Source organism: Equus quagga, chromosome 8, assembly GCF_021613505.1.
Source record: "Equus quagga isolate Etosha38 chromosome 8, UCLA_HA_Equagga_1.0, whole genome shotgun sequence".
Lineage (NCBI taxonomy): Eukaryota > Metazoa > Chordata > Mammalia > Perissodactyla > Equidae > Equus > Equus quagga.
This window is the reverse complement of record NC_060274.1, coordinates 29,387,662-29,415,570: the sequence shown is the minus strand read 5'-3', so window position 1 is coordinate 29,415,570 and position 27,909 is coordinate 29,387,662. Positions and strand designations below refer to the sequence as shown.

Here is a 27,909-nt window from a genome sequence, read left to right as displayed (position 1 = left end):
AGGTTACAAGATACAAAGTCAGTAACAAAAATCAATTCTATTTCTAAGGACCAACAATGGCATTTGGAAATTTGAATTTAAAAAAATACCATTTATAATAACATACAAAATGTGAAATACTTAGGGATAAATTTAACAAAATATATGCAAGACTTGTCTTTTGAAAACCGTAAAACATTGCTGAGAGAAACTGAAGAAGATCTCAATAAGTTGGGAAAAATATCATATTCAAGGAAAATGAGACTGTATTAAGATGGTGTATCACCCCACACTGATGTATTGGTTCATTGCTCTGTCAAAATTCCAGCAGGCTTTTTTAAAAGTAGAAATTTACAAGCTGCTTCTAAAATATATATGGAAATGTAAAATATCTAGTATAGCCAAAACACTTTTGAAAAAAGAACTAAGTTTGAGGACTTATCCTACCACATTTTAAGACTTATTGTAAAACCACAATAATCAATACAATGTTAAATTGGTGTAATAATAGACATATAAATCAATGGGATGGAGTAGAGAAGATAGAAATAGACCCACACGTACTTGGTTAATTGATTTTTGAGAAAGGTGCCATGATATTCAATGGGAAGAGGATAATTTTCCCAACAAATGGTGCTGTAACAGTTGGATATCTATATGCCTTGCACCCCCAACGAAAGAACATCAACCCTTACTTCATAGCATACACAAAAACTTGAAATAAATAAAAGATGCAAGTGGAAGACGTAAAACTATAATGGTTCTGGAAGAAAATATAAGGACGGGCTGGCCCGGTGGTGCAGCGGTTAAGTTCGCACATTCTGCTTTGGCAGCCCAGGGTTCACCGGTTTGGATCCCAGGTGTGGACATGGCACTGCTTGGCATGCCATGCTGTGGTAGGCATCCCACATATAAAGTAGAGGAAGATGGGCACGGATGTTAGCTCAGGGCCAGTCTTCCTCAGCGAAAAGAGGAGGATTGGCAGCAGTTAGCTCAGGACTAATCTTCCTCAAAAAGAAAAGAAAAAGAAAATATAGGGAATAATCTTGTGACCTTGAGTTTGGTGAAGATTTCTTAAATAAGATACAAAAAGCCTGAAACATAAAAGAAAAAAATGGTAAATTGGATTTCCTCAAAATTCAAAACTTTTGCTCTTCAAAATGACAGTGCTAAGAAAATGAAAAGACTGAAAGAGACTGAAAGGAAATATTTGCAGAACATATTGATAAAGGACTTATATCCAGAATACACAAAGAACAGGAAAAAAAACCCTGATTTTTTTAATGGGCAAAAACGTTTGAAAAGACACTTCACCTAAGAAGATATATAAATGGCAGATAAGCCCATAAAAAGATGCTCAACATAATAAGTCATTATGGAAATGCAAATTAAAAGCAGAAATTAAAAATTAACATTAGCTATCACTACACCCATCAGAATGGCTAAAACTAGAAATACCGACAATACCAAGTGTGGACAAGGATGTGGAACAGTGGGAACTCTTGGGCATTGCTGATGGGAATATGAAATGGTACAGCCACTTTGGAAAACACTTTGACAGTTTCTTATAGAATTAAACATATACTTACCATATGACCCAGCAATTCCATTCCTAGATATTTACTCAAGAGAAATGAAAACATAGATTCATGTGAAGACTTGTAATTCAAATGTTCATGGCAACTTTCTTTATAATAGCCAAAAGCAAGAAACAAATTGTCTGTCTGTCAACTGGTGAATGGCAAATAGACCGTGGTGTGTGTACAATGGAACAGCACTCAGCAGTAAAAGGAATGAATACTGATACCCACAGCAATGTTGATGAACCCCAAAACCTTATGCTAAATGATAGAAGCCAGAAACATCTATGATTATGTTTACACGAAATTCTAGAAAAGGCAAGACTAGGTGGTTACCAGGTGCCTGGGATGGAAGGGGTGGGGATGGGAGGGGGCACTGATCATAAAGGGGCACGAAAGAACTTTTTAGAGTGATGGGAATGTTTGCGGCAGTGATTACATAACTGTCAATATTTGCAAAAACTCATCAAATTGTACACTTAACGTTGTGAGTTTTGCACATAAATTATACCTCAATAAAGCTGACTGAAAAAAAAAATACTCAGTTCATGTTTCCCTTTTCCTCTCCTCCTCCTGGGCATGCAACCCAAGTTCAGGGTTATTAGGCAGCCTTATGGCTTCAGGATGGTTGTCTGACAGCGCTGACGCCTCCTGAGATGTGCATCCACCTGGGTCTCAGACGTTGGTCTCCATGCTGGTATTTTCTAAACATTCTGCATCCCATCTGGTTCTCAGTTGTGTGGTCCACAAAGCTTTCTGAAGCAGCCTTTTCCTCACAACGTCAGGGGCCCTTGGGGTGCAGCCCTCCCAGCAGCCTCCACACCTCTCCTGCACCATTCTGTGAACGCTCTTGGGCTGTCTCTGCCTAGTCCTCTCTGCTTCATCAGGTGAAGTACGTGTCGGATTGGCGTCGGGCTCTGGAACCTTGCCACTTCCCCCAAGTCTCACCTGGGAAAGGAAGCACCTTATCCCTCTGATGCTTTTGAATGTCCAGGTTCCACAGTTTCATTTCCTGAACTTTGTCCTGAGTGGATAGGGTGCCCCAGGGGCTCATGCCAACTTGTTTTCTCACCAACTCCCCTAGCTCCCCAGCTCAGAGAGAGGTTTTTTTGTTTATTTTTATTTTTAATTTCCTCTTCCAATATAAAGTAGGAAAATTGGCTTGGTAAGTAGTTTTCTAACCCTATAATTAATGTAAGAATCTTTGCTTTAGAGGAAGGAAAGAAATTGAGTAAGGGATGCTGCACAGGGGGAGGAAGACTGAATTGGAGATGTGCCTGGAGCCAGGGGCGGCCTGAGAACAGGAAATACTTACGCAATGAAAGGAGGAGGCTATGAAATTTCTAGACATGGGAGAGGGAACTTTGCCTACTTATTGTCTAAAGCTGGCTCTGTCCTGACTTGCAGTTGACACATATTCATTTAAGGACTTTTAAAAAATTATATGGCTCCCTGTCTCCCTCTGCAGTACCCTATGCTCTATATTGTCTTTCTTGTCCTAGATTTAAACATCTCACAGTGAGATGTGAAGATGAGGCTTACCAGGACTCTCACACCAAATCCTAAGGAGTACTCTAGGGCCAGTTCATGCTGGAGAGGACCTAGATTGCCTTTTCCAGCCTGTAGATTCCTGAGCTGTTTGGTCCAGCCCCAGGCTGACCTCCGTTTATTTGTTCCCTGTCAAATCATTTAAGACGTATTATACACGAAAGCAAAAGAACCAAGCAGTGGTGGAAGGGAGCTAACATCTATTGAGGACTATGTGCTCCGTGTGGGCTGAGACCTCACAGGCATTGTCCCATTTAGTCTTCACAAGGACTCTTAAATCATCTTGCAGTTAAGGAAACAGCCACTTAGAGGTTGAATATCTTGCCCAAGGTCACACAGGAGGGGAAGAAATGAGATTCAAGCCTAATTGATGAGCTTCCAAGTATTCATTTCCGTTACCCCATGCTGTCATCCTGGTAGACTAAATTAAAGCCGCTAATCCCAGTCTTAGATGAAACAATGGGAGAAGAAAGAGGAGGAGGAAGGGAAGAACCTGGGCTGTGGCAGAGGGAAGCGGTGATAGCCCACATTTCATGAAGTTCTTTGCTAAGGAAACAGACCCATCTAGACCCACAGTTCCTACTGACTTGGGTATGGGGAAGGGGAAAGGGGGTAAATGAAGGAGCAGGTTTGCAAGGTAATGAATGGACTAATTAGACAGGATATATAGACTACTGTTGTAATGTTATGAATGTGCTTGCTGGTATCGTTGGTAAAAATTCAAGCAAAGACGATGGTGGAATTTGAAAAACATGCACGTTTTTGTGCCAGGAGTGAGGAGTGGCCTGCAATGTGAGGATTCTAGATTGCACGCAAACACATAGAATCCGTGCTTTACAGCCCTTCTGGAAGACTGCCAGCTTCAGACCTCCTTGGGCATTCCAGACCTCCCACGGGATTTGGAACTCCGTCTCTGCTCACTACCAGATTGTTTGGATACTATTAAGGGAACTGATAGGGCCTCTCAGGCACCCTTTGAATTTCTGAAGCCTGACTGGACTTGCGGAATGACTGTAAAGTTATTGCAGATATGAAACTAGTGTTTCTTGCCACACTTTGTATATGTCAAGTCTTTCCTTCAGCCTGTAACTATAGCAACAAGTTCTATAGCCCATTGTTTTTCACAGTCTGTGTTACCACCTCAGGGGCTGCCTAATAACCACCACTCTCATGTGGTATAATGGAAAAGGGTAAGGGATTTGGAGCCAGTGGCTATGGGTTTGAATAAATGCTGCTATTTGTTGCTGTGTGATCTTGGGCACATCATTTATACTCTCGGAACTTCAGTTTCCTCATCTATAAAATGGAGATGACGGTTCTAATGGAACATGGCTGTTGTAAGGATTCAGTGAAGTAGTGTGAGGGAAAGCTTTGTCTACATTGTGAAGGGCTGTACAAATGTTGTTATTATTAGATGCACGGGTGAGTGACCCCTGGGCAGGAGTGCCTGCATCTGGTGAGGGCGACCCGGAGGATATGTTAGCGACAAAATCACGTCGGTTTCAATGACAGTTCTTCCCTATCATGACACTACATTCTATACCCACTCAGGAATGAGTTATAGAGCTCCTTTTGCCTAAGTTTCTGAGAGGAAAGGGGAAAAAATATAAAAAGCTTTGAAGAGAGAGTGAGTAACTTTTCTTGGGTTTGTGTTTGGGGTAGGGTGGGAGTGGGCAAAGGGAGGCAAATGAGTTGGGAGTAAGCCCAGAGCTCTCTCAGCATCCTTCCATCCCAGGGAGGGAACTTATCCTGTAGCAGAGTCTTGGGTTCTCCATTATGGCGGGCCATTTACAGGTTCCTCATTGGTTACACATGCATGTAGTTTAAGATTTCACTGTCTGATACTGTGAGCGTTTACTTTAAAGGCTGATAGGCACTTGGAGCTTCCTCTCAAGAGTTTGCTTTGCTTTTGTGTGTATGTATGTCTTTAATGAAAGGTAGTCCAAACCACATGGTAACTTTAACACTTCAATTGTGAGGCAAATTTTATCGGTACATACTGCAGTGGTTTTATTTTTTCTGTGCTGGAATCTTTTTTTTTTTTTTTTATGCAGGATTCTTCTTTGAGTGGGGTTTTTTCTTAATCATGTTTTCAGGAACAGAAAGAAGTTGTGGTTTGATTTGTTGGGTCTTTGAATGACAAAGCTTTTCTATTCCCTCTTTTTAAAAATATCCCCTGAAATCTGTATCTAAATCTTTAAAAAAATGTTTCAAGTCCAGTGTTAGTACGGTAATAATGGTTATTGTATAATTGTACATAGAATAAAAGGTCTGGACATAAATACGTGCAATCATTGTATCTGTTGCATTTAAGACTGCCAAGTTGGTAGTCTGTGATGAAGATGCGGCTGTTGCTGGATTAAGTGGATCTGAGCTAACTGTAGGCTGCATGTCAGAGGGGCTGCCCAATTTTCTGAGCCTGTCATATTGTGGACCAGAGGCCTTTCAAAAGCACCTTCAAATGTAGACTTTCAACGTTACCTCCAAGAGAGAACATACTGAAAATCACAGAGACGCACTCACAGGATTGAGAGGCACTCATGATAGAACTTTAAATACACCACAATTTGTGTAACCTGTTTTGTCGTTTCTATGTTTTTAAATAAATACAGGAAACTGAAACAAACAAAACACATGAGTGTCCCAAACTTCTCCCTGCCTGCAGGAGGTCTGGCTCTGAGTTACCATGGAAACAGTCGTGTAACTAACCTCCTGCGGCAGTGGGCTGCTGGGGAAGGGAGCAGTGATCATGTCTCCGGGGCGGCCGGAAGGGCTAATTGTGAGGAAGAACCCTCGGTTCTGTATGGGAGGAGGAGACAAATATCATGCTTGACTGTACGTTACACTAACACTTATGTTCGTTCGGTGACAAGTCATATCAGAAGGCGGCATGGTTTCCTGCTGCGTCTTTCTTGGAGCAAGAACTCCACTTCACCTTGACAAAGCCACATCACTGTGTACATTGCCCCACTCTCTGCGGCATGGGGTGTTTGTTTTTCTCCTGTGGTCCTTGTAACAGTCAAAAAACATTTCCTTAAGAGTGCAAAATCAAAACAAAACGACCATCCCGTCTTCAGCAGTAGAGAAGAGGAAGTAGTGGTGCGTCTTACAAAACAAGGCATGCCCTGCAATGCTGATTGCTTCACTTTTCTTTGTGAAGCTTCCTACTTTGGCTTTCTCCTTTAACTCCGAAACGAAGTGTGAGTTCAGTGCTCTTCTGGAATAGGACGAAAGCTTCTATTGACCTGCCTTTCTCGTTGGCGGGCCTTTCACTTTTCTGTGTCAAAGCTCAGTACATGTCCTCTCCCTTCTAGAAAGCCTCGTAAAGCCATGTCCTCCCTTCCTCGGACTCCTGCAGCACACCATGGTACCGTGTTGGTGCAGGCCCTCGTCCTCGAACCTTCCACTGGGGGCTGCTTCGCTGCAGAACCTGCTCTGCGAACAGCTGCCGCCGCGTGTGTGGTGCAAAGCCGCCCGGCTCCTGCCGTCCACGCTTTCGTAGCGCCTATTTCAGTTACACGTTTTCATTGATCTCTGCGATTCTTTGATTAATTTCTGTCTTGCCCACCAGTCTGTGAGCCCCCCTGGGGTCGTCTGATTTTGCTCACCACTGAGTCTGTCTCCCACCCACAGCACAGTGGCTGGCTCAAGCCTCGAGATTGTGTCCTTGCCTCCAAATTCGCCCCCTTTCCGAACCATTCCTCTAATGGCCACTAACATCTTTACAAGCTCATGCCACTCATCTCTGCAAAAAAACGTAGTGGCTCCCAACACCTGTAGATTAAAAGCTAAATTCTAGGCTACACTCTGCTTTTTAAGCCTATTTACCTTCTGGAGAACATTGCTTCTTATTTAGGCTTATTTTGCCTTACCTTTATGATGTGGAGCTAGTTATTTCCCTGCCTTGCTTCCTCTTTAGATTGTAAACCCCTTGCCTCTTTGTAAACTCTTGGTCTTCATAAAACAACTCAATAAGTATTTGCTTAGTTGATTTGGGTATTGTAAAGACATAGTCTCTAGAATTACTATACTTGATGGCTATGTAGTTCTCCCTACACAATGAATTTAAGATGTTTTATAAATATTCCCTTGTTTACATCACCATAGACTAAGAATGTATTTTATTCCATTGTTTTATTTACAGCTGTCAATCACATTGCCTGCAGCATGGTAATAATTAATACAATGGGCTTTGCAATCCTATATTAACTAATCCTTGAATATTTATCTTTTAAACTTTGTTGTCTACTTAAGCCCTTTCCAACCTCTCACTTAATTAGATTAATTAGTGTTTTAGGTTTTAATTCGCACGAGACTTTGGTATTTGCCTCTGTTGTGTTTTCTTCCTTTCCTATTCACTCTCCCTGTCTTTTCTAAGAGTTCAAGTTTGTCCGATAATGTCTATCTGTCAGGACTCTGTTATAGTGTCTTTTGGTTGCTTCCCTATGTAAACTGTTTTATCTGCTTTAAAATATTGAGAATGTTTTCAAGATAATAGAGGTTGAAAACTTCAGCAGACAGAAATTTGTACAAATTCAGCAGAGTACCTGTCTTTTGTTGCCTGGGTAAGCTGTACCATATTGAAAGGTGCAGTGCTTTGAGAAGATTGCCTGAACTTAAGTTTTCAAAGTTAATGCCGTCTTGATTATACAGATTCCAAGAGCCTTTAAAAAATATTTTTAAACTGATAGATGACTATACTTTGCAAAACTGTAACGACAGAAAGCTGGAAACCTTCCATATGTTTATAAACTGGGGATTGTTTGAATAACCTGTGGTGCGTCTATGCAAAGAAGGGCTGTGCAGCTGTGAAATGGAATGAGGACTATCTCTGTCTATTATTATGGCGTTCTTCAGGATATATTATTAAGTATAGGTGTCTAGGTTTTGCTTCAAAATAATATGGAGAGGGGTGAGGGGAATGGGAGGGTTTGGATAAAACAAAATTGCTCATGAATTGATATTTGTTGAAGCTGGTTGATGGATACTTGAGGATTCATCATACTATTCTGCTACTTTTGTTTATATTTGAAATATTTCTTACAGAAAAAGCTAAAAATAGCATATGGTCTAATGTTGTGAAGGAAATATTTTTCTGGGATAGTCATTAACATTTGACATCCATGAAATGATTGAACATACAAATTTTAGCTTATTAACAAACAAATCTGATATATAACTAAGCCATTTCCAGCTCCCTGAAAATGTAAACAATAAACTGTGATTACTAACCAAATGTAAAGTGTTGTGATACCTTAATAGTGATCGGTTCTTTTTAAAAGTTGCTTTATGGCATTGAAAAAGGATGCATGTTAAAGGTGGTGAAATTCAAACGGTATCAGTGGCTATTAATATCACATGAAGAAAGACAGCTAGACATTTGGGGCCTCGTGGTGAAAGGACGTGCTGCCACCGATGAAGCTGTCTTGTAGAGTAGGCACAGTGCCTGTGTGGTACACGTCTGGGGCAGAGAACTGGGGATATGACTGCGGCAGAAAAATGGGAGCTGGAAGTCCAGAGGCATTATCACATTTAATCTGCATGTATTCTTTATGAAGCAGAAAAGTTAGTTACTGTTACTCCCGTTTTAGAGAGGAGGAAGAAGACAATGAATAAATGACACGCCTGTGGCCACTTGACTAATAAACTCAAGAACCAGAGCCTACCATGCCTTCTGTATACATATTATAGAACATGCTTTCCATATTGAAAGAATGAGATCTCTGTTGTCAAGGAGCAGCTAATCTGATAAGACAGACATGAGAGATGATACATGTTCAGCAGAAGATCCAGACCTTAAAATTATACAGTTGGAGATACCTACTTTGGCAAGAGATGAGTGCACATGTACTCTTCTGTTGAGTGCCGATTCATATATTACAGAGATCAAAAGAGCAAATAATTAAATGACGTTCTGTTGTGTAATGGAGGCCCCTTACCAGCTCTTTCTTGGAAGGGAAGCCACCCCAATGCCACCAATGTAGGCCAATAGAGACCTTGCAGGCCAAGATGCAGGTCATTTTAGAAACTGCTCTGGGTCCACTTGAATACATGAGCACATCAATGGCCAGTCCATAGGGCTGGCTTCATCGGTGTGTGACCTGTGCAGGCACACAACGGCCTGCTCTCAGAAGGGCCCTGCATTTGGTTAGTGCTCTGGTGTCACCATCTTGAAATTCTTAGTAGTTTTATTTTTGAGCTTGTGTTTTGTAAGTGCAGTCTGCTGGGACAATTGAGTATGCACATGAGCAGCAGAGACAGGCCAGGTGGCAGTGCGCACAAGCACAGGCCTGAGCTGTGACCACAGCAAGCAGTGTGGGTACTGAGCAATTAGCCTGATGACCTGGTGTGCAGGTACATGCCTCAGGCAGTATGGGGCACACAGGGTATTGGTTTTTATTTTTCCAAAAATAATTGAATTAACTTTGTGTTGTACTTCAAGGGTGAAGTTTATGCTTATTTACCCAATCAATGAATAGTAATTGAGTGCCTACTATAATGCTTAGTAAACAACATTAGGTTTCTACCCTAATGGAGCTTACATTCTAGTTATATAATTTTTCTCTAATTAATGTAACAATAGCCTGCTTTTAAAACTTAGAATTATTGACTCGAGTGTAGCAATGAAGAGTATATTTACAACAAAGCAGTCTTTTATAATGACGTGATTATATCTAACTTTCCTGACCTGTCGTTTCACTGGAGAATAACATTCCAGTTAAGTTTTTCTTGCTTCTGTGATTTTCCATTAATTTTACTTTATAAGTGAAGATATCCCTGAATAACTGAATATGGAATCGTTTTATTTTAGAATTGTGAAAAATGGAAGACAGCACCACAGACACAGAACAAGAAGAGGGAGAGGAGAAAGATGAAAAGGATCAAGAACACCCCATTTATGCCATAGCGCCCACAATTAACATCCGAGATGAGCGGTTGGTTGATTTATCTACAACTCCAGCTTTCATTTGTCTGCATGAGGTATATTTCTCTTTATATATTACTATAGTGAGAACTGAATCATCATCTACTTAAAATGCAGATGAAGCTAATATCATTATCAAAATACTTTATGACATGTAACCTGTAGGCATGTACAGTTTGAAGCACTTTAAGGTAAAGTAGTCTCTACCTTCTCTTCCACGAGCTTATGTCATCCTGGACCAATGCAGTAGTGTAGGTTCTGATACTTTTATAGCATAATAAATCTTTGTGTATATGCAGTTAGTTAAGTACCTTCCATGAGTTGGTAAATGAAATAAAAGAGGAGATTGCTTTCGTTACTGAATATGCAACATTTCCTTCCATAAAATGAAGGTAAAAGATCTTGTCATACAATGATAGAAAGAATATACACTTACGCAGTGAAATGTAGTTGCTGCAGGAGGGCACTGAGATCCGCTGTTTCCCGTCAGCAGAGAAGCAAAGAGGGACATGTGATATATATGCTGATCATCTGGTTTTTAAAAAACAAGATGAATATTTAGGAAATACCCATATATGAGGAGAGGTTTGTTTTTTAAAAAAAAAACAAAACTGACCACATATGCAACTCCTACCCTGTCATGCTTGATTGCTGTACTCTAGAAAATGGTTTAGATGGCATTTGAATTCTGGACTACTAACTTTGTGTGAATATAACTGAATAAAACATCTAAGAAATTTGATAAATAGGCATAATAAAAATAAACTTAAAAAGTCTTAAGGCAAAAACAGAGTTTATTGAAAACCAAAAAGCAAAACCAAATCCTCCCCCTGCCAAATATTTTGTTGGTGTCAATATTTTGAGCAATTGCTGCAATTACTGTTGAGCTTTTATTTTGTATATGTATGTATATATATATAAAACATTGTGTCAGGAGCACTTGATGTCGAGTTGTCTCGTTGCTGGTGTTACTAACTTTGATCACCTGGCTGAGGTGGTAAATCCCTGGTTGGTCTCTGCTCTGTGAAGTTATTATTTTCTGTTTCAAATTAATAAGCACCTTATGGGGAGATACCCTGAGACTGTTTAACTCTTCTATTCCTCCTGAAATTTTCACCTACTAGTTTTGCATCTCTCGATGATTCTTGCCCAAATCAATTATTAGTATGACTGTCATCAAAAGGTGATTTTTCTAATTCCATCATTCCTTGTACATTTATTGGTTGGCTTCCTACTGTAAGGAAGAACTTTCTCTTCTTTTCTATCTATCTGTCTATCTATCTATCTATCTATCTATCTATCTATCTATCTATCGGTCTATCTAGGCTTATGAGTTCTTATTCTATTCAATGGGTTATGATTCACTACTTTCATTATTCATTTTGGTGCTTTAGTTGTCCCCGCTTTGGGTAGGGTACACCCTTCAAGAGGGCTCATTTGTCTTTTTGACATGCCCCTATGATTCTTTGTGTACTTCTTTACCTTCTGGCTTAAAAATATGTTCCAGGCTCATTTTGCATTTTCATTGCTCCATTCCTGGAACCAGCCATCTCTCAAAGGATCTCAAAGGTCCTTGGTTCCTTTTAGTGGAGAATGATATTTGAAGACTGAGATCTCAGTTCTGGGTATGCTCATTGCTACTGGTCTATCATTGCTTCCAAGTCCTCTCAGCAGACTCAGCTAGGAAATAGATGCAGCAATATATTTGTCCACACGAATTTATATCTCTTTCTATATATATCTTTATGTATTTGTAACCACGAGTTCATATCTCTAGTCTTAATATTTTTAAGTGGTCAGGGTTCTCTATTTCTGCTAAAATCCATTATATAGCCCAGTTTGCGGTAGGATTTCTACTTTTATACCACTACCTTTAATAATTCTATCAAATAAAAAATAAGGCTGAACTAGAGTTTATTTCTACCAAAGGTTATGCTAATAAGAAAATTATAGTCAAGCCACAGATAAAGAAGCACGAGAGTTTGTTTTGTAACGTCAAAGGAGAACTTAGGACAACTTCTGGTTATTGACCTTCAACGTAACAATTTATTAAATATTTCGAGAATCTGTCAATATACATGTGTGTACAAATTATGGTTATTAATCAACTATGACCAGCCCTTGATGAAGTGGATAGTGGCAAAGAACTGTCTTACCTACCCTTTGAATAGTGTAAAATCACTGAGTAAAATTGCTGTACTCTTCCTCAAGCCAGCAATATCTTGAAGAATGAATTATTAGCTTCAAACAACTTTATTTCCGTAATAAACACCACTGAGATTGTTTGTAATTGGTATCTATAGCTTTATTTTCTAATTCTTTTAGCATTCCTCTAAGATTTACGCATCTTACAGTTTTTTAGCCTATATTGTAGAAGCTGTCCTCCTTTAGGTGTCTAAATGGAAGCTGTGTCTGCCAAATAGCAAGAGTTCAGATGTCACCTGAAAGAAAGCGGTTAGAAATTCACTTCCAGGTCCAGATGTTTGGCATCACATTCAAAGAACCAGAAGCTGCTTGCAGCCTTCATTGTTATTAATGCTAGTCGCACAATTGGCCCAGCACTACTGAGTTGCAAAACATGGATGTCGTGCTCTCGTCTATTACTGGCTGCAGAATGTGTTCAGTGTGGCGTGCATGGCACTCTGCAATTTGGGCCCAAACTATTTTTGAACCTAATAATTCACTTGGACCCTCTGTTGATCTGCTCTTCATGTTCTTCCCTTAGCAGGGACTCTCCTATATTCAGATGCCTAGGAAACCAGCACATATTCACAAAGCATGATACAAGGTCGTTGCTGTCAACAAATCTTCCTAATCGCATTGCTTCTTGAAAGTCTGTACCATTTGAGCTAACAAATCAAATAAACTTTTAGTATAGGCCACACTTTGCAACCCCTGCTTCTGTTCCTAACCTTTCAGAGTCTGGCTCAATTCCCATGTCCTTCGAGAAACTTTGAGCCACCAGCTCACGATGGTTTCTCCAACTTCTCAACTCTTAGAGCATTTGTAGGCTGTACCTGTCACTTGGAACTAGGTCATTAACAGCTATTTGTTGAATATCTTCTCATCATAAAATATTTTGCGTAGAAAATTTAGAATTCCCCACTGATGTTATGATCACATTAAGCAGTAAGACCTAACAAGGCAGGAACTATGCCGTGTTAATTCACACTTTGGATGGATATTCAAAGTAATGCTTGGTAACTAGGCCACGTGATTTTCATCAATGGACTGTGTGGGTTAATGGTGGACACTTGATCCTAACTCTGTCATCACTGCCTAACTGTGAGAACTGGCACTCCACGTACACTAATATTCAGTGTGCAATAACATTCACCGTGCAGCTCGGTGATTCTTTTACATGTGCCTGTGACCAACAGGTTCGGAACTGAGTTCATCATTCTTCTCCCTATCTTAATTCTCCTCCTGTATTCTCTTCGTCAGTTTGAGAGTTAATCTCCTTTAAATATCTCTTCTCCATTCCTGCCATATTCCTACCCAGATCAAGATAAATTTTCTGCAACCCAGATATCTCCCTTGAGACCTCCTAGTCTTTGCTCCCACCAAAGTTAACCACTAGTCTGCTTATTACTATATACTAGTTTTGCCTCTTCTTAAACATCATATAAATGGAATCATACAGTATGTTTTGCTTTGTGTCTGGCTTGTTTTGCTCATCATTGTATCTGTGAGATTCATTCATAACATTGTATATGGCATTACTTCAATTATTTTTTATTGCTGTGAAGTATTTATTGTATAAATATACCATAATTTGCTTGTATTCTCTTCTGTTTGGAGATTTGGGTTGTTTCCTGTTTGGGAAGTTTATGAATAAAGTTCGTGATCATTCTTCTGCATGCCTTATACTTATGAATTCATTTCTCTTGGGTGTATGCCTAGGAGTGGGTTTACTGTGCCATAGTCTAGGTTTCTATTCAGCTTTAGTGGACACCTTCAAATGATTTTCCAAAGAGATTCATACACTCTGAGGATCGTAATAACCCTTTTCATCCAATACCACAGCAGTGTGTTGCTTTATTTGTATCCTATACAGCACTGGCTCAAGACCTTGCACACAGACAAGCAGTAAATATATAGTATAAAACAGCTTTGTTTTCCAAGTTCCTCATGTGGTTAAAAACAACATTCTTTCAACAAAAAGTTTGTGTACTTCTTTGTTCAAAGCATCGTGTTAGATGCTGTCACTCAGCCAAGCTTAATATAAGTTATAGCTTTCGTGGTATTCCCCAAGTTAGGCTTTCTACTTCTATCTGTACGTAGTTATGTAAAGTAGCACTGATTTATAAGTGTGACCTCAGGTGTCAGATGTCAGTGTGTCAGATGTTGAACTTTTCCAAGATTGGAAGCCATAAAACTATTCTTGTCTGAAGGCCAAGAGTCAAAATCAAAACATGAAATTATCTCGCCAGTTGTCTCCTCCTTTCTCTTCATTTCCTGAAAATAATTCTTGTGCCGGTCGTTGTTAAGTCTCTGATCTGACTTAGCCAAGGGGTGGAGCAAACGTAGCACAGGAGCATGTGGGAGGAAGCACTCAGGAAGTTAAAGTGTGAATCGGTGTAGAATACGAAATTCTGTAAAAGTAGAGTGTGGGAGTATGCAAGTATTGTGGGTGAGTAGACAAAGATGGATGTGCCTTGTTGCTATGTGACCTTTTCACAGAAACAGGTTATGTGCGAAACTATGAACTGTTGGACTTCCTACAAAATGTGCAATAAATATATTTGTGTCCAAGTTTTAGTTGCATGTCAGATTTGAAAAGAATCGAGACGTCACGAAGCATTTCAAGAGTATTGGGAGACATTACGTCTTCATCCATTTGACAGATATTAACTCAGCAACCGCTATGTGCCAGGCTCTGCGTTAGGAGATGTTTATTATCATTGTTATTAAAGCTACTGAAATCAAATTTATCCCTTCCACTCCTCCTTTGTTTTGAGCGCCTCATGTGTGCTGCTTAGCCCTAGACACCAAGGGGCATTCGTAAGCATAAAGCATATAAAAGGTTACTATTCTGTAGAAGCTTAATTTGGGAAAAAGAAACTTGAAATGTTAAATATCACAAGAGGCAGTATGTGGTTGTGAATCTGGAAGGTGCTAACAGTATTATTAAAATTGAGTGGAAGTGGGGCTGGCCCAGTGGCCGAGTGGTTAAGTTCGCACACTCTGCTGCAGGCGGCCCAGTGTTTCGTTGGTTCGAATCCTGGGTGCGGACATGGCACTGCTCATCAAACCATGCTGAGGCAGCGTCCCACATGCCACAACTAGAAGGACCCACAATGAAGAATATACAACTATGTACCAGGGGGCTTTGGGGAGAAAAAGGAAAAAATAAAATCTTTAAAAAAAAAAATTGAGTGGAAGGAACAGTCACTGTGGGATGAGATGATCTGGAAAAAACTTTTTGGAGGCAGTAGTATGTGAGAGGGGATATTCATCCCCATCCATGCCATCCACTGTGGACCTACTTTTCTATCCTTCAGCTTTGCCCACATGCCTTGCCCACATTCCAAGTATGTGCACATAGTTGGAATAGCTTCACCTCGGTGACCCCAAGGTACCTCAAAATAAACATGCTCAGAAATAAATTCGTTATTCTCCTATAGTCTGTCAGTTGGTTCTGTCTCTTGAATATCTGTGAATTTGTCTCTTTTCCATTCCTGCCATATCACCAATTAGAATGCCGTTTCAGTGATCAAGATAAGATGCGAAGAGAGACAACCAACGCAGGGGCAATGAGAAAAGAGAATACATGTAGGAAAGATATTAAGGAAGTATAAAATGCTGACTTAGTGTCTGAATGGGTGGAGGCGTGGCAGTGAGGGAGAGGAGAGTCTAAATTGATGCTTGGGTCTCTGATTTAGAAAAGTGGCTGCATCATGGTACTGTAAGTGACAGAGAATTCAGAAGAAGCAGTGGGTCTGAGGGGAAGGTCCAGCATGTGGATCTTGAGCTTACGGGGAAGTCCCTGGGCTGGAGGTATAGACACAGCAGGTCCCTGATAGATTCAGATCACTTTCTGAAAGGGTTGCCAATCGCCTCATGTATATTTAACAGCTCAGTCTACCACTGTGTATTTATAAAAAGATGTTGCCATCGTTTGCCTAATTCCCTACTTTGAAAATTATTTCTTTTGCTGGGATATTCACAGGTTCAAAAGATAATTATTTTTTATACATTTTGTTCTCTTGAGGCTGGTAACATTAAATAAATTCTGAAATTTTTAATAAAAATTTTAAATCAATTACAGAAAATATTGGTGATTTTCTCATGCTACTAAAACTTCCTTCATTTTCTAGGCTGGACCTTCTATAGAGTTCCTGATGAGTTTCTTGAGATAATCCCTAATGAAATTTAGAATGTTTTTAAAGAATGAAAACGTTTTCTGTTTCTTTCATACATGAATTAATTAATCAAGTAACTGGTTACAAAGATGAAAATGTAAGATCCCCACCTTCAAGGAGCTTACAGTCAATGTGGTTTCAAGCATGTAATTTAATTCTGATAGTGAATCCATGAGGAATAGGAATTTTGCGATATGGTTCTTTCCATCTTAAAGATTCTGAAAGATTGAGAGAGGCTCTAGGTTGCTCATCTGGGCAGATACAGAGCCAGGCATGGAACCCAGTCTCCTGTCTCCTACCTTAGCACATGTTTTACCTGACATTATTCACTTGTCATTCACACCTTTAAACACTACTATTTTAGGATTTTACAAATTGACTTTTTAAGTAAACTGTATATTAAAAGAGAAAAATAAAGATAAATATTTAACTCTCTAAATATTTCTCTGTAGTTTCCCTATCCTTTTCTTAGTTATCACATCTCACTAATAGCTGTACTTAGAGGATCTGCGTTAAAAATCTACTAAACTTCTTTGTACGGTCTTTCTACAAGTCTTGCTATTGTTGGCATGTTTTCACTTTTCCATCAGACTTCCAGGCAGCCTTGCAAGAATAATGTTTCAAGATTTTGTTTGGCTTTCAAGAAACTTTAAACAGACTGATAATTTTTTAAACAACACAGATAGGTTCCATTTTTCCCATTAAGTTTTTTCTTTCACTCTGACAATAAGGTGGAAGTATAAAAATCTTTCCATTATGGACAAAGCCCTTGGCACGTGCCTGGAATGTACTTAAACAAGTTTGGGGTATCGACATGCTTCATATCTGTTTAGAAAGATTAAAGATATTATATTAGGCTTATAAGAATACAAGCCATGTTCCACTTTGCAAAGTAGATTAACACCCCTAAATTCAATCAGTAAAAGTACACACTGCAGAAGAGTTCAGGGGAGGAAGAAAGAAGGTCCCATGTTAGGGTGTCCACACACTGGTGCCTTCAAAAGGAAAAACATGATGGTTGATTCTGGCTGGTAACCTGGGGTGTTGTCAGAAAACTCTGCTGTCCAAACAGGCTGTGGTCAGTGGCAAGTGGGAGTCAGAAGAGTGTTGAAAATTGGAAACAGAGAGGAATTGGTGGTTTTTCTACCTCCTGTCTGTGAGATTATCGACCTCATGCCAGACTCATGGGAAGGAGCTGGGGGAAAATGGGGCAGCAGCCCTCCCCTTGGCAGCTCATCTGTCCCCTCATCTGTGTGGTTAATTTTCCTCGATCTTGCTTTCTCTTTTTCACTTCCTTTACTGATGTATTGAGGACCTAGTTTGCGTATGTGTGTGTGCCTCTGTGTGCGTGGTTTTTTTAAAATGTTTATTCTATTCGCTCTTTTATTTTATTTGTTTATTGCTGAGGAAGATTCGCCCTGAGCTGACATCTGTGCCAGTCTTCCTCTATTTTGTATATGGGTCACTGCCACAGCGTGGCTGCTGATGAATAGTGTAGGTCTGCACCTGGGAACCGAACCTGGGCCACCGAAGAAGAGCATACTAAACTTAACCACTAGGCCAAGGGGCCAGCCCTGCTATGTTTATTTTTCATTATATATTTAATAAAGTTTTAATTACCTCTTTATTCTTCATTTATTCTTTAGCTACTGTTGTAGCAAGTTGATTAAATATTAAAAATAATAATCTAAACTCAGATACTATTTTTTTAATAGTCACTATGAACAGATAGTGCTTTGTAAAATTAAGATTAAGAGAAATACTTAATGGTATTGTTTTCTCCTTTGAGAAAGAAAGTTCTTGAGAGAGAAAGAAAGTTGGCTTTTGAAAGCTTGTGGCTCTGAGTAGACAGTGTGCATCTTGAGAAACATAGTACCTTTAGTAATCCAAGAACTATTTGAATGTATTAGGCACTAAAGATAGAAGCTTAAGAATTAAAATAAATAATGCCTTTTTCAATTAAAATCTATTATATATAGGTGGATGGGGGAAGGTACTCTTGTCTGTTGGGTAGATTCTTTGGGGAATAAAGCAGAATGGAGTAGGATTGGAAATTTGGGTATCCAGTAACTGGATTCACAGTAACATCAGTAAATGAGTCAGCAGTAGTGAACACCGGAAAAGTCAGCTAGAACAAGGCAATCATTATAGTTTTCATTAGGCAAGCAAGATGAGGGTCTCAATGGTCAAGTAGTGATATACAGGCCAGACTAGGGAGTTAGAGAAGAGTATCAGAGAGCCAGATAATAAAGTTTTTTCAGCCAGGAGGTTAGGTTTTTTAAAATTTTAAACTATTTTTTAATACGTAAAATATGCCATAGTACAAAAGTCAAAAGGCAGAGAATAGAACACAGTGAAAAGTAAGCCAGCCTCTCACCCCATCTCACAATCTGCAGTTTCCCTCCCCAGAGACAACCCTTATTAACAGTCTCTTAGACATAGCCTTACAGAAGTCTCTGCACAAACAAGCAAGTGGTAGTGTAATATACATACTTGCTTTTTTTATGCATGTATACAATTTCTGTATTCTTTTCAATGTTTGCATAGTATTTCAGTACATGGATGGAGCATATTATGAGACATTTAGGTCATTTCCAATCTTCTATTACGGACAATGACAGAGTCAGTGACCTTATGCATGCATCATTGTACACTGGAATAATGTTAAAACAACAAATTCCTAGTAGTGGGATTACTGGATCAATGAGTTTGCTCACTTAAAAAATTTCAATTGTAGAAAAATACGCTTAACAAAAAATATGCCATCTTAGTCATTTTTAAGTGTACAGTTCAGTGGTGTGAAGTATAGTCATGTTGCTGTGCAATCCATCTCCAGAACTTTTTCATCTTGCAAAACTGAAATTCTGTCCCCTTAAACAACAGCTCTCCATTCCCCCTCCCCCCAGCTCCTGGCAACCACCATTCTACTTTCTGTCTCTATGAATTTGACTACTCTAGGGACCTCAGAGAAGTGGAATCTTACAGTTTTTGTCTTTTTGTGATTGACTTATTTTACTTAGCATAATGCCTTCACGATTCATCCATGCTGTAGCATGTGACAGCATCTCCTTCCTTTTTAAGATGGAATAATATCTCATTGCATGTATACACCACATTTGGTTTATCCATTCATCCATTGATGGACCCCTGGTTGCTTCTACCTCTTGGCTGTTATGAATAATGCTGCTATGAACATGGTGTACAAATATCTCTTCGAGATCCTACTTTCAATTCTTTTGAATATATACTCAAAAGTAGAATTGCCGGATCAAGTTTGTGTATTTTAAAATTTTGTTTTTATTGCCAAAGTTCTCTCCATAGAGGTTGTAATAGCTTATGTTCCCACCAACAATAAATGAATGTCTCTCTTCTCACACCAGTACTGTGTGCTGTCTAACTTTTGGACCTTTGTCATGGTGGTCGGGGGAAAAATGTTATCATAGTCTTTATTTACATTTATCTTCAAATGAGTGGAGTAGAGCTTTTTTCATATGTTTAAGTCTTTTAAAATATAGTAAGTTAGTAGAAAATGTAAGTTATAGGAAGGCCAACATATCAGGAGACAATTGCCATTGAAATGATAGTTTATGGCTCACACTTCCTAAAACAGGAGAGTGTGGGGACCTGGAATTGGCCACCCCAAGATATGTCTCTTTGGCATGAGGATTATTTGGGGCTGGTTACTTTTAATAAACTGCAGATAGGAAAGCAACTGCGGGGTGGAACTTGCTTGCCCTTTGTTAGGAGACATTTACATTGTAAAGGAAATCTCCATCTGTAAAGGTGCCTCCCTCTCTGTACCAGGAAAAAGAGGGGGATGACCTTATCTCTAGAAACTCTTAATCAATGCCAAAGGCAAGGACTTAAATCTGCATTTGTTTACTGTACTTGTGTGGTAATCTCCCAAGATCGATTCCCCCTCCACCCCCAACATCCTCCTTTGTCGTTAGCTGAAGATGATATTTAAGGTGGGGGCTTCAGCCATTTTGGCGAGTTGCTTAGCTTGCCTGAGCCTCTCCCATGTATACATGTTATAAAGCTTTGTTTAATTTTCTCCTGCTATTCTGTCTCATGTGAATTTAATTTGTTCTCCAGCCAGACGAACCCAGAGAGGGTAGAGGAAATGTCTTCCTCCCCTACAGGAGCATGCCGTGCTATGGAGGGGGTCACCTGAGGAAGCACCAGGGCTGGTGAGAAGGCAAAGGGAGAAGGAGGAACTGTGGGCAAGAGCGTTTATGGTGGTTTCCCCAGGGAGAAATGGGTGAGGCAGGGTAGCAGGCCCAGGATTAGCTCTGGGTCTTAGAAGATGTTTGGCACCTGGTGTTGGGATGATTAGGGCAGTTGTACAGTGGCCTGAGGGTGAGAGCTTGATAAAGGAGATAGTCCAGGGTGTGGTGTCTGGATTGGTTTGTTTCCGTTTGGAAAATGTGCCCGCACGAGGAGGACTCCCCTCAGTGCTGTTGCGGGGAGGGAGGCAATGAGGGAGGCAGGAAGCCTGGGCAAGGTGACTCAGGCGTATTATCAGGCTGTCTCAAACAAGGCGTGCCTGGCGTGGGCATGGAGGGCAGACCTTAGAGCATCAGCTTTACAGAAGCGAGAAGCATGACTAATCCAAAGAGCCATTTGTACTTCCTCTTTTGTGAATTCTGTTCACATCCTTTTTTCCATTTTTTTGTTGTGTAGTTTTTTTCTTTTGAGTCATAGAAACTCTTTATACATTTAGAAAGTAAGCCTTTCTGTGTAATATGCATTGCAAAAATCTTTCCCTCAGTTTGTTGGATTTCTTTTGAGTTTGCCTAAGGCGTTTTTCTCCATGTGGAAATTTATTTTTGTACATGCTTAAACTTATTGATCGTTCCTTTCACAACCTTGCGATTTTGTGTCCTACTTAAGAAGACCTTTGTTACTCTGAGATCATAAATGGTCTCCTGTGTTTTCTCCTAGTACATTGACAGTTTGAGTCATTATATTTTAACCTTTGTTCCATCTGGCGTGTATGTTGGTGTAAGCGGAAACAGAAAGGAGATGCCAGCAACAAGCTTAGAACCTAATGCCAAATCCATTATCTTCTGATGCAAAAGTTCTTTTCATATTTCCAGCCCATACATCCCCAGGTGGAGGCAAGCAGGAATACCTGGGTGGCATCAAGGGCAATGAAATAAGTGGGTATAAGAATTACTGGACCTCGACCTCAGATTAAGAAGATAGGAATTTTGCTGTCTGTAAAGCCTACATCTAAGAATAAACAGGCTGAAAATATCTTAAATCTTAATGGTTTGGAAAGAAAATCTCTGATTGGTGGGGCAGGGAGTGGTTCAGTCAAAATGGGTCTTTGTTCTAGCTCCACATGTAGCAGTCATGCAGCCATCAGCAAGTTATTTACATTCTCTGAGCCGCACTTGACGCTAATGGTACCTTTCTCAGCTTACGATCCTTCAGGGGCACCTTACTGCCTACCATGGTGGTTTTCACCCTCTTTTTAAACCGCTTTTATCGCTTTTTTCCAGTGGAAATCTTACACAGAAGGGCAATATGTGAAAGGGATTTGGATGTGGTGGATGTAGAGGTGAAGGATGCAGAGGTGAAGGTCCTTTGCTCTCCCAGCTTCACATCTGCTGTCACCACCAGCACCACTGCCCCAAGCCCCCTGAGGAACTGCTGGGGAAACCCTATGCTCTCAACAGATAGTTTGTGAACTGAATAAAACTGAGCCGTCTCTCTCCCACCTTAAAACCCGTCTCACCACAGCCAAACAGAAACACAGATCTGCCTCCAGACATGCTTGGAAGGCAATGTGACTGTACTGAAAGGTGCTTCAGGAACACAGGAGGGAGTTCCGCAACACATCATGCAGCAAAACTTCCCCAAATTCCTCATCACAGCAGATGCCTCTCTCATACCACCCCTCCCCGCTCCTCCTTAAACACTCCTCCAGAAATTTGTGCCCCCGCCCCAGGCTGACTTTTTCCCACTCTGTATCTCCACCCATCTTCTCCTTGATATCGCTGGATTGTTTTGTAAAACAGGCTTCAGAGTTCCTTCCAGTTTTCCTTCCCACCCAGTATCCGTCATCACCTCACAGCCCAGGCACAGAACTGAGCAATCAATAAGCAGCCAGGGGAGATTGTAGATATGAGGTTTGATTTTTTTTCTCACCCATTATAAGGATTAAGTGTCACCTCCTTGACCTTACAGTCAAATGCATCTACAGTCTGATCCACCATTCCTTTCTTCCTTTTGTTGCTGTCCCCTGCCACATACCCCATGCTCCAGCCAAACCAGACGTATTGTTGTTTCCCTAACTAGTTCCTGATTTTCTGACCTGCTGACGCCTTCGCTCATCCTACACCCTGCCCAGGAGTGCTCTCCTCCCCATCCTGTGCTTCAGAATTCTACCCATCTTTCAAGGACAGCTCAGATCCCACCTTTTTCTTGAAGCATCTCACTTCCTGACAAAGTGCTGTCACTTCTGTTGTTGTACCCTTTCTGCATGGTGCTTGTGTAACCACAGGCCCTCTGGGGCCAGTTCAACTGACCCCATGGTTTATCCACAGATTGATTAAGAATTGTCTTTCAGGGGTTGGCCCCATGCCTGAGTGGTTAGGTTTGCGTGCTCTGCTTCGACAGCCCAGGGTTTCGCCAGTTTGGATCCTGGGCGCGGACACAGCACCACTCATCAAGCCATGCTGAGGCGGTGTCCCACATGCCACAACCAGAAAGACCTACAACTAGAATATACAACTACTTACCAGGGGGATCTGGGGAGACGAAGAAGAAAAGAAGGAAGATTTGCAACAGATGCTAGCTCAGGTGACAATCTTTTAAAAGAAATAAAAAGAAGAAAAAAAAAAAGAATTGTCTTTCAGAAAATTTGCAAAGTCGCGTAGCCAGAGCACGTGCTGAAGAAGAAATCTTGACATGAAATGATTGTGGAACCAAAGATTCTCCCCCCCACGGAACCAAAGGACCAGGACCTGACCGGAACTTAAAAGCCCGACTCTTCTCAGAAGCAAGAGGTCTGTCATCCAGGAAGATCCGGTGTTAAAATTCCGTCCCCACCTCACCATAAATGTTTAGAACCTCATCATAAATGTTTAGAACCTTGCCATAAATGCTGGAAACCCACCAATTAAAACCTGTCCCACCAGCATTTCCTCATGCCAGCCTGTTCTCCCTAACCTCGTAAATTGCACCCCAGATCCTGAGTTGGAGAGTCAGATCTGAGGACACACGCCCCCATCTCCCTGTGGATCCATCTCACAGAATAAAACTGATGTCATTGGTTAATTGGCGTATTTATGCACATTGGGTAGGACAACCCCATTTTTGTGCAGTAACACTTGCACTTACCTTGTGCCACTTATTATTTTCTTTCCTGTTTTTTAAGCTAATCTATAGTGGCTTTAGGAACTTTGAAAGCAGGAAGCCTACGCTATTCTTCTTGATATTCCGTGCAAACCATCAGTTAGCTCACTGTCGTGCACGTTACCATGCCCTTTTCAATGGGATGAATGTACACAGTGATTAGTAACGCCTCCACCAACATAATCACACTGCTGAATCACTATTTTATAAGGCACGCTTAAAGAGGAGAAATTTCTTACAAGTTTCCCAATTCATTTTCCACATCAAGTCCACCTAAATTCTCAGAGATTTAAATGCTTAGAAATATCATACCAAGTTAGAACCATCATGCCTCTATTCCGGTTTTATTTTTGCTAGCTGAGCCCCCAAAGGGATATGCAATGGGGAGGCAATGATTTTCAAATATTTTTTGGAAACAAAACCTTTTCTTTAAGTGAAATTGAAGGGAGCCCCAAGATCTAAATAAAAGCAGAACTATTCTAGGTGAACAGTGTTTCACCATCATACATTCTCCTGGCTTCTTCCCCTACCCTGCTTCCTTGGCATTCGTGAAGTATGTCTGCAAAACCTGAGGGTCGCTGGGGACACAGTTTGAGAACCTCTACTCTAGAAGTTTAGCATGTTAAATATCAACCCACATTCATCATAAAAGTATTGGTCATCTTGTCCAACTTCCATAATTACCCGTGTCATCAGAGCCTCTCTAGACTTTTTATCATTGGCTTGATCAGATAAAGACAAAAATTTTACTTGAAATAAGCTAGAAATAAAAAAAGTAGCCATCACCAACACCATTCATGTGTAAATAATATTCACATTTTAAAAGAATTATTTTATGCAACAAATGAAATTGAGAACTTTGGCATTTACATGAGAAATCATTCAGCTTACAAAGAACTTACAAAGTGCTTTGTACTTAAGCAGAATGTTTTCATCAGTGAATTCTGCCATGTAACCATGGGAGTAAAATAGTGTTTGGAGAGCATAGAAACTTGTATGCCTTTCCTGTCAGAGTTGTTATAAACTCTGACTTAGCTGCTGGAAGAAAATAATTTTTTAACCACTAGGTTAAGTAGGGACATTAATGTACTTGAAAATATATTCATTTTTGAAATATCTCCTGTTAACAGAATGTTATGTAATTGATTTGCTAAGACTCAAAAAGAGATGTTTCACTCTAAACTGAGATTTAATTGGAATCATTTTCCACTTTATAGTGGGAAGTCACACAAAGTCAGAGCGGTGGTGATGTGGAGCTTTTCTTTGTGTCACTTTCATCATGGGATTACCATAGGTAATTTTATTGGGGAAAATTAGTCCATTTCATGAGAAATACGCCCAAAAAGTCAAGAAAACCAAAAATGAACAATGGTCCACACATGATAAACAGCTTGTAGATAACAGTGGTTGGTTGGTTTTTTCAGGGAAGGTTTTAATGAGCGTAAAACATTACTCCTTAATGCAGTATTAGTCATAGCAAGCAGAGATAACATTAGAAATGCTCCTAGGAAATGTCCAGCACATGGTTGGCACTCGGAAAGTAACAGCTGCTTATCATTATTAATATTTAGAAGCAAGAATCTCTAAACAAAAATTAAAATAGTTTACTTAGATTAACTGAAAAAAAACCCGTGATACTGACATTACTGAGTGAGAAATAAATGTAAGCAAATAATTTTGTGGGCCCTTTTTGATAAACTTTCACAGCATAAGCACAAATTATCTGCTTCTTGTAGAAGATGAGACAGGCAATTTCCAGAGATAGAAACTGAACAAGTTTCCAGATTCTGCGTGATCCCAAATATGCTGAACTTTTGTATGAGACCTTTTGTGATAGAGAAGCAACTTGTCTTAAACAGTATCATCCTTAATTACTCACAGAAACTCTTGAATGCAGAGATTCAACTCAGATTTGGAGAGTTTAAGAAGTTATTATTTGGAAAAAATCCTATTCAAAATACTTTGATAAGCATATATTACCATGCTATACCAACAGAGTAGGCAAATGATAAATATTTATTGGATTAAAATAATAAATATAAAATGCAATATCAGTTATTTTAAGGGGCCAAGACAAAAAAGGCTATTTATTTTAAAACATTTTTTTTTTGCCTTCAAAAGAAGAGTATATATTTTCAGAGGTATAGTGTAGATTTCCTTCTAAAAATGGCTAATAAAATAATACAGATCTTTTTGAGAGACCATCTGATGTCTAGGAAGATCCTGATCACGTTAGCTAGATCATAGTTTTAATTTTGATTTACCCCTGGGACTTTAGGTGAGCCACGGTGCAGAGGCAGAACTGAATATGAGCATGAGGACAGTAGGCTGCTGACCTGACAGAGAAGTTGTCCAGGAGTAGAAAACAAAGTGGTAGGAGGCATGCTGTGGGGTTGTGAAGGAGACGAGAGGTGCTTAAGGAACAGTTCAAAGAAAAACAGCAGTATTAATAGCATAGAGTATGCCACAGGGGATTTCAAGAAACTAAAGTTCTATTTATGGCAATCTATTTTATAAAACATTGCTTAAAATAAGCTAGCTATTGGCCCATGGTGATTTTTGTTGTATTAACCTTTCACTACATGTAAGAGCTGCGTATCTATTTTATTTCAATGGGCAGACTTTGTTTGTGTATTACAGCATATGTATTACCAATAGCACACATAAGCACGTATGTGTATCCTATAAGTACATGTGTCGTGTGTGCGTGTATACCACAAAGGAAACCTACCCATGTGCAGAGGACCCACTCATTTCCGCCTGCCACTGGACCCAACATTAAGTGAAAACTGCCAGTCAGATTCAAGTATACCCATTCCAGCCATTTGAAAGCTGTCAGAAATAAAAGATTTAGGTTACCTCTAACTTGAATAACTTCAAAAATATTTGTGAAAGAAACAAGTTTTAAGTTCATTAATGTCTCTAGAATAAAGAGGAAAGCAGTAAAACTAGTCTCTGCTTGACTAAAGGTTTATTATCATAGCAAACTAGTACCCTAGTGATTTCAAATGACCATACATGCTTCCTCAAATTTGGGCAGTGTGCTGTTAACAAATGAGAATTTTTTTGGTCTGTGGCCTAGTTTATATTTCTTTTACTATCTGCATATGTACACACACATAACACTCACACACATACACACACTGTATCCTGCATGACAACACTCCAACCTCATAGGTGCTGTCTCCCAGAAGATGCAATATCTGAGGCTTCAATAGGTCATCGGCTCCCCTCTTCACTGTGAAGTGACTTCCTAAGTCCAGAGCAATGATTTGTGGATTACCGTAATGGCTTTTAAGACATCTACTAACTCAACAAAATACTGTTGCTGGCAGAAGCAAGGAAAAAGCAAATCCAAATCTAAAAGAATCTAGAGAAAGTATCTGTTCCAGTGAGAATAAATCTCTGCCCTCTCCATAAGGAATTAGTCCTGGGACCTTTCGAATGGCACAGTTACAGGGTGGAAACTGTGCTGACTCCTCCTTAGCTCCAGCTCCTTCTGTGAAAGTCTTTGCTCCATATGCTGCACACTTATTTAGGAGGTTATCTCATCTGGTCCTATGGATTTGTTACCATCTATATTCTAGCAACTCTCAAATGTATTTCTAAACCCTAGATGTCTTCCCTGAATGTCACACTAAGATTCAGATGTCATCCACTTGGATGTCTAATAGATATCTGAACTTATAGTATTCAAAGCTGCTCACCCCAGCCCTTACCCGGCCCCACACACACTTTCCAGACGGGCTCCCCCCAGAGTCCTCCCCATCGCAGTTCACGGCCACTCTATCAGTCAAAGTTGCTTAGGCTAAAATCCTGTCATTTTCTGTGACACTTCTAATCTTTTCACTATCCACCCCTGATCTTTGATCAGCGAATTTCGTCAGCTCTACCTTAAAGGTGTACTTTACTGCAACCACCACAGTGCATGCTTTCATCACCTCTCTCCAAGATTAGTGCAAACACTGTCAAACCAGTGTGCATGCTTCCATCCATCTTTGTCTCCGGGCAGTCTATGCCCCACTCAACAACAAAGAGTGATTCTTTAAAAACCGGATCAGATCACGTACCTCCTGATCAGAACCATTATGGCTCTTACCTACTCAGGCGAAATCCTTACCATGACTTACAGGTCCAGATGATCTGG

The 27,909-nt window shown here is 40.0% G+C and overlaps 1 protein-coding gene across 3 annotated transcripts in view; it reads left to right on the top strand.

Moving 5' to 3' along the window:
• CCDC146 (coiled-coil domain containing 146) overlaps positions 1 to 27,909 on the top strand; it is a 114,616-nt gene that overhangs the window by 8,186 nt on the left and 78,521 nt on the right. For all 3 annotated transcript variants that reach the window (XM_046669845.1, XM_046669843.1, XM_046669844.1), the window contains exon 2: positions 9,919 to 10,088. In XM_046669845.1, the coding sequence (XP_046525801.1) occupies positions 9,930 to 10,088 (159 nt within the window). In that variant the 5' untranslated portion in view covers positions 9,919 to 9,929. The remainder of the gene's footprint in view (positions 1 to 9,918; positions 10,089 to 27,909) is intronic.